The sequence below is a fragment of the Porites lutea genome, chromosome 10 (assembly GCF_958299795.1).
Source record: "Porites lutea chromosome 10, jaPorLute2.1, whole genome shotgun sequence".
Taxonomy (NCBI): Eukaryota; Metazoa; Cnidaria; class Anthozoa; order Scleractinia; family Poritidae; genus Porites; species Porites lutea.
The window spans coordinates 15263421-15271181 of record NC_133210.1 but is presented as its reverse complement, the minus strand read 5'-3'; the positions used below and the strand labels follow the sequence as shown (position 1 = coordinate 15271181).

The following is a 7761-nucleotide window of genomic DNA, read 5'->3' as shown; positions in this document are numbered from 1 at the left end:
CTCAAAAGCAGTTTGGGTTACACTTACCCTCTCGTAGAGCAGTCTACGCAAAAACCTCGGCTGAGCAAATACAAATTGTTCAAAAACTTCGATTCGTCAGTTCTCTTAAGAAGCCACATGACGCTCCGTAATGGAGAAAACAGAGAAAAAGTACTGGAAGCAAAGAAGAGCATGCGGTGTGAGGTCCGTACCACCAGATGTTTGGCTTTGCGTCAGTGATGCGTACACAGGGTTCCCGCAGTTTACTCCCGGACATTCCCGAGAATGACACTTGTAATTTGGAGGCCAGAGCACTGGGATCGAGAATGGGAAACTCTACGATCTGGCTGCCTGGTCCTCACAGCGCATGCTATTCTATCCAAAACCCAAAATTGGTTTTCGAGGTCAAGCGTTTTCTACGGTGAATCAACTTTTCCGTCTTATCGGTCCCTAGCCTAAGACACTTTTAACCGAATTTATGAAAGACCAAAGCAAGGAAAACAATTTCAACCGTCCAGTGGCTCGCATATATACGTACCCTGCGTCATTTATGGCACAGGCGCTCTTCTGGCGGTATCTCGCGCCATGTAAAAGAAAGCGTGTAATTTTTGCTTGTGGAATCCGGAATCGTGGGCTTTGAAATTCGGAATACAGCTCGTGGAATCCGGAGTTCCACTTACCATTGGAATCCAGAATCCAAGTTCGACTGACAAAGACTGGAATACAGTAGCTGGAGTCCGGAATCCACTGCGTGGAATTCAGAATCCAAAACCGCTTGGATTCCCTTACATGGGACGAGGTATCGAATACGAGCTTTTAAATAAACTAAACGAGTTAGCTCAACTGTCCATAAAACACCGTGTCGAGGTCATCAAGTCCGTTGGTTTTTGTTTGGTTGTTAATTTGTCTTGTTTCTTTTCGCTGCTCGTGTAAGGTAATCCAAGGCAGCCGTTAATTCTGGATTCCAGATACTAAATTTTGGAATCTTTGTCAGTGCAAGATGGATTCTGGATTCCGATTAATAGCGGGATATCCGGAATCCCGATAACCTTATTTTGGGCGACTTTTCGGTTTAGTTTTATCCAATACATACCACAGAAAACCAAGAAAAAGATAGGATCCCGACTCGAATCCTGGTCGGCCACGGTGTTCTAAAGAAACTCCCTTTTGCCCAGCAAACGGCTTGGTCTTTGTGTGGCTCGGATGACCACTAAGTAATGGCGGTCCTTTTTCCAGTAAGAAACGCAAAAACGGTGGTCACAATTTGAAGGAAGAACTGCGATGGGTTGCTAACAAAATGGAGACACTTCCGTCTCTGCTTTCGAATTCGTCGCTGATAATCTGTCCACAAACCGTAACTCAAAAAATTAATTAAAAATTATAGCTTTATGTGTATTTTGTTTGAGTGAGTGGTGGAAGGAAGGAACGTTTTAAGGTGCATCAGAGAGGCCGCAGAAAAAGCCGCATGAAAGCGCTTTAAGTAATAACATTTTGTTCTTCATTTTTTTTATTTAAGGATAAAGAAACCCTCAGCTTCTTGAAAAACAAATTTCCTCAGTGTCTCATCATATTTGTATGCAACAAAGTAGACATCACTAAAGAAGCGCAAGAATCTGACGAAGATTCCGATGACAGCGACGACAGCGATGACGAAGAAAGCAGACTTGACAAAGGAGAGGTAGTTTTCAGTCAGTTGAAAAAAAGCAACTTTCTCACGGAAAATTCATCGAAAACATGCTCTTTATATCACGCGATTTCCGCAAAGGCAGTGAGAAATGAAAGAAGGAGCTCTCAAAAGTCAGAGGCAACCGAAAGGTTTAACCGATTTGCGTCGTGTTTGCAGCATCATCTTGGGAAAGTCATGAAGACACAGACCAGGCAGGTTGTTCAAAAACTTCTTGTTCTTCAAGAAAGCTTTGTAAACATAGTCCAGGAGCAAAGAACTGTCATCACAGAGAAAGCGTCTCTTTTGCCGCAAGTTGTTAAGAAAGGCAATGACATAGAAACGAAAATTTTCAAATCACTTTCACGGCTTACTTTCGCCTCAGATGCTGCCAAAGAAAGACTCGTGGATAGTATAGGACTTCTAAAAGCAGAATGTGTTAAAGACGCGGAAGTCTACAAACCCGTCAACCTCCGACATCTTAGAAATGACGCCCAAACGATGGTTAAAACAGACCTTCCTGATCTCTCGGCTGAACTCACTACACTACTCAGTACAAACGACATCGGTTTTCAGCGATTCCTGAGTGATATGAAAGGAGGCATTTTGGAAAAGATGTGTAATTCACTTGGGCGTTTTGTTGAGGCGACAATGAATGAAATGGTTAGTGACCTGACCGAGGATATAATTGCATTCAATGAAGAACTGGCCCATCCCATGGTCTCTCGCATTCTAGAAGAGAGCTATGACATTCAGTTCCTGGCAGTCAAAGCAGAAGCTGATGAACTGATTCAAAATGTTTTAAACGGACTGCTTGATTCCATTAAAGAGGCCGTTAGCATTGCTCTGAGACGAGAAATTTCTGAACCCCTCAGTGCAATAGATACGTCAAGTTACACCAACGGAAACGTTAACAAAAAGGAGACTCGTAAAGTCATCGTGTCATCTTTTCTTGAGACAATTGACGAGGAGCGAGTGGCAAAAGCAGTCCACGAGGCCTGTTGCAATCGTCTCACGAAAATGCACGAGCTGTTTAGCACAGCCGTGTCCTCGCTTTCCTCCTTGCAGAGAAATTTTGCGCACTGCCCGGTGGCATCTCGGCTTGAACGGTTTCGTGTCCGTTATACACCTGAGATACGCACTCTGGCTGTTGAAGGAATGGCTCTGCAGAACATGCATCATAGAGGGCCTGTAGAACTGGGCTCAATTATTGCCAAGACACGGAAGGGAGTCATTTATGATTGCATAAGTGAGCGCTGGTGCAAGGTTTCACCAAGTGGACAATGCGCAGTAAAGGTGCTAGAAAAACGAAGCTTGGGCGAGGCTATCTGGAAACAGACTGCCGTGGATTTAGTCAATATGATGTAAGTTATGCCTTTAAATTGCATTGTTACTCTGCATTGTCCTAGAGCTGGAAAGATTTACAAAGAGTTTGGTAATTTGATGTTATTGTGAAGGGGTAATTACTGTTAATTCAGTGAACGTTCGCAATTGTTGACAATTAATTGTCACGACCCGTAAATTACTCTCCTAGAATGATTAGAGTGTAATCCTCTCATTGCCATTTACTATTACAAATTGCCACGTGGTGCTCTCATAAAAATACATTATGTTGAGCACCTGAAAGGGGCTGTCTTAATGAGACACCAAAGTCTTCTCAATAGCACAGTAGATACATAAAAAATTGTTAAATAACATAAGCTCATTTAATGCCGAGGTCTGAGCTTAGAGTTGGTTCTACATGTACATATTCACCAGGCCCCGGTGAAAAGCTGGATAGCCCTATCCACCACCAATCTATTGTATAGCGCTATCCACCTTTTGAACGACTGGGGACAGATGTTTTTGTTCTTTGGAAATCTTCCATTTCGTTTCTTGTTCCTGTAGGGACATGATTCAGAAACGCCACGGATCTCATCCAAACCTGTTACGCCTGTTTGGCTGGGTCTTCCCTCAGCCTGATGTGCTGCACGTGGTTATGGAAAAGGCAGAAAGAGGTCTGCTGTCCGCTCTCCAGAGCGGATTACCACTACCCATTAGAATGAACATTGCGGTGGATGTAGCTAACGGTCTAAAGGCCATCCATGAGATCAATTACATTTACGAGGACCTAAAGCCTGAAAACGTCTTGGTAAGATTAGAAGCTCTTGATTCCTAATAATGGTCAAAGTTCAAGGAAAACGTTTTGTTTTGTAAAATCCTCGATAGCAAAATAATAAGTTCCATGAAAAAGTTTGCCACAATGGGTTTGAGTTAAATTAATAACACCATAGAAATTCGTCGGTAGACTCAAAAGCCAGAATAACGGAATATCTCGACTTAAGTCATTTTAGCTCGATTTTAGCAGTGAAATGAATAAGCTTTTCTTTGAGCTTGCATTAGGAGACGCATTCATAATAAGGTTTTAGTAGATATAGGACCAGACAGGAGCCTTTGAGAAGTCGTTCAGACGTGTTTGTGCGTTTCTGGATCGATTTGGAATTCGAAATATTGGTTTCTAAAGGGAGAGGGGCATCGGCGTACTGGGAGAAAAATCTCTCAGAACTAAAAAGAAGTTGCAATCTGGTCCAAAACGGTAGGACGGGAGCTGCTCTAACCACGTATAGCGCCACCCTTGGGACCCAAACGAGTCGGAGCGGACAGAGATGGGGAAGGGAAAAGGGCAGGAGGTGGAAGTTCTCATTGGGTGGGAAGCGGAAGAAATAGGGGGAAATTACTCAACGTTATGCTAAATATTTCATAATCGAAAAGGGGCTGAAGGGAGGAAGCCAAGGAAAAAGGAGTGAGAGGTTTGGACACCCTGTCCCTCCCCTACCCCGCCCCTCCAATCGACTGATGTTAGTGGTAATTAACGTATAACTTAAGGTTCTTTTATCTTTTTAGTTGACGTCTGATGGAACAGCCAAGATCAACCTCACCAAACCCGAATTCCCGTACGAGATGACTTCACTTGGCGCCCCATTCCATATCTCACCAGAAATGTACCAGCACCATGGTACAGGCCAGCTGAGTTACCCGTCGTACGACGTCTATGCATTTGGAATTCTGTTATGGGTGCTTTGTGAGGGATCGGGAGAGACACGGCCACGCGTGTACCGGCACCTGGAAACTATCGAGGAGATGAAGGAAACAGTGGAGAAGGAAATCTTTCCAGAGAGGTTCCCAGGGATTACCGATGCATGCTGGGATTTGATGTGGAGTTGTTGGGATCAAAGAGAAACTATTCGTATGGACAGTGTTGTCGAAATTATGGAAGGAATAAAGAGGAGATGTTGGGCAGAATCTTAGAAATTGCTTTGGAGCATTCAGACAGTCCATGCTTGAAACAAGGAAATGACGCCTGAAGTGTTCTCCGGTAAGATTCTCAGATGGTCTGACGTCGCATGCTGGAAGTGTAAGCCAGAGACTTCTGACCATTTGAGAATCTCTGGCTAGTTCTACACTCACTTGTGGATCACGTGTGATCCCTTTGTAAGAGTTCGGAACTTAATAATCTACTTGTACTTCACTTTGTTTTTTAAGTACCGTCAATTACCACTTTTTATTGTGGTGTCAATATGGTGCGTCCTTGACACGTATAAATTAGTGAGAAAAGATTTAGAATAATAGGCCAACGTCAGTTGCAGGGTGATAGACACAAATTTATTATCATCAACTAAGTCATCATAAAAGAAACCGGCAGAAACTGACGAATCGAGCGCTAGCCGTTCATCACAGCAAATTAGCGTATTGTGGGTTGACTGTGATAGATAAATCCAAAGGCGAAGCTACAGTGCTCATGGTGGAACAGAAGACAAGCCTTTCATTTATTGTTAACTTTTCATTAGAAGCTTCGGTAATAATTCCACCGAGTTGAATACACTGCATAAAAATTCACAAATGTTTGGTTTGCTCTAACGAAGGCTAAGCGCTCGAAGGGTCTGTCAGGGTCCCCTTGCGTACCCTGGGTATATGTGGCAAAATTGTTTCTTGTTTCTGCGATACTATACGCTCGCAGGTTAATGTCATAATAGTTTTTACATTTTGAAGGATCGCGCTTTAGATAGATTAGAAGCATTTTATTACTTTGCCTTTGTAGATGTGCTGAGAGTAACCATAGTTAGCTGAAGGTGTATACGCAAATGTTATAAAAAAAATTTCGCAATGGGTCGGTTCCAAATAAGACGGCTTCACTGAGTCTAGGGTTGCGCAATTTTTTAAAATTTTAGTGTGGGAAGAGAGAATTTGTTCAATGAAGAGCTAATAACTGCAATTTAGTTTTTTTGTGGGCGCGTTTGGAAGCTTTAAACCAGAATTATAGCTATAATTGTTTGTATATATTTGAAACATTTAATTAATGTGCAACACTTACATACTTTATGCTTTTCAGAGACTTAATGGTTGTAATTTTGCTTAATCAATAGAAGCGCGCGAGATTGAGGGTTTTTTATTTTACCCCGTCTATTGTTTGTTTGTTTTCTTAATGTTTGAAAACTGGTATCATTTACGTTTACAACTAGTTAAAAAATAGACTGATTTTGTAAACTAGAAAGAGAGATATCATTTCTTTCATTTTTTTTTTTCCAGCGAGTTGATAAGCAAATCTAGAAATGTGTCTTTATCAACCATAGCCTTTTTGACAGTATTAAAAACGTAATTATTATATTTTTCCTATGAGAAGTAGATCCGCAATTGACAATATTTTGTGCCCGAGTGAGGCAAACATCCTCCAGCCAAAAGAAGAAGATAATGGTCCCATTATCCTCTCTTACCAACCGGCTGTTACCAACAGTTTTTCGTGGTTTGTCATTGGCGGGCATGTCAAGGTAACGTTGTGATCTCCAGACCAATCAAACTGTAGAAAAAAAGTGTGAATGACAATCCATTCTGTGGTAACAGCAGCCTCAATTGCTTCAGCTAAATCATTAAAGTGTATTATCGTATTAAATTGTAATGTGTTTACCCACGGAGCACTTAGGAGTTCATAAGAACTCGTTGAATTGTGTCCGTGCGTTCCAGATCGAATTGGAATTTCGAAGTGTTCGTTTTTGAAGGAGGGGTAAAACCGGAGTACCCGGAGAGAAACCTCTCGGAACACGGGAAAGAACCAACAACAAACTTAAACCACGCATGGCGTCGACGCCAGGATTCGAACCCGGGCAACATTGTTGGGAGACGAGTGCTCTCGCCACTGCGGCACCCATGCTCCCCACTGAATTTATCTTTGTTTTTTAATTCACAGTTTCGATGATCGTTGGTGGTTCGTTTGTACAACACCCAAAGCTAATTTTATGCTGACCAGTTAATGTATTTCTTCGTTATGTTGTATAGTAATGTACCATTATAGAGTACTGGCGGAGTTAGTGAGTAGTGTTTCTTTAAATGAATATCTGAAATAAACATTCTAACATGGGAATTTTTTGTCTCGGTATCACATGGCCTAGTCACTATCTTGCTCTTTAAAATTACTGTTTCATTCTAGTATATATATATATATATATATATATACGTGTAGTAAAGTGGCTAAAGCCGTTAAACAGTGCTCAATACACTATTTGTCTCTTCGTTATATCTTCTTATATATATATATATATATATATATAACTTCACAGAAGTTCAGGTTTCACGAGTCGTCAAAATTGCCTGATGAGTGTGGTCCTTGCACCATACGAAACAGTTCTGTAGCAATAAAACGATGATTACTCGTGAAACCTGAACTTCTGTGAAGTTATAGCTGATGCTCCTCAATCAATTGAGTCGAGCGCTCTACGAAATACGTTCTACTCAGAAAACGAATTTATATATATATATATATATTTGTTTTTTTTGTCCTTTTCCATATCAAAAATGATGAACTTAACTTACAAATAGCCTACCAGAAGGTTCAGGGTGGATAATTAAAACGGAGTTTAGCCATTTTCAATTTTGCCCACTCTGATGATTAAAACTGTTTACTTTGAGCAATATCAAGAGTAGCTCAGGTTAAAGTACATTTCTATCCTCTAACTCATTTATAAATATATGCATGGGTCTGCAGGTTGCCTTAAACTGCAGCCTAATGTATCGGTCAAATCGAAGCTTCAACATGCCCCCCCCCCCCCCCCGGGCATTTGACACCTTTGCCGTCCCGGGGAGGAGGG

The 7761-nt window shown here is 41.6% G+C and overlaps 1 protein-coding gene across 1 annotated transcript in view; it reads left to right on the top strand.

Moving 5' to 3' along the window:
- Positions 1-7025, top strand: part of LOC140949990 (dual serine/threonine and tyrosine protein kinase-like) — a 13865-nt gene extending 6840 nt beyond the window's left edge. Inside the window, exons 2-4 of the mRNA XM_073399145.1 lie at positions 1496-3006; positions 3530-3773; positions 4526-7025. Of these exons, the coding sequence (XP_073255246.1) occupies positions 1496-3006; positions 3530-3773; positions 4526-4930 (2160 nt within the window). The 3' untranslated portion in view covers positions 4931-7025. The remainder of the gene's footprint in view (positions 1-1495; positions 3007-3529; positions 3774-4525) is intronic.
- The last annotated feature ends 736 nt before the right edge of the window (positions 7026-7761 follow it).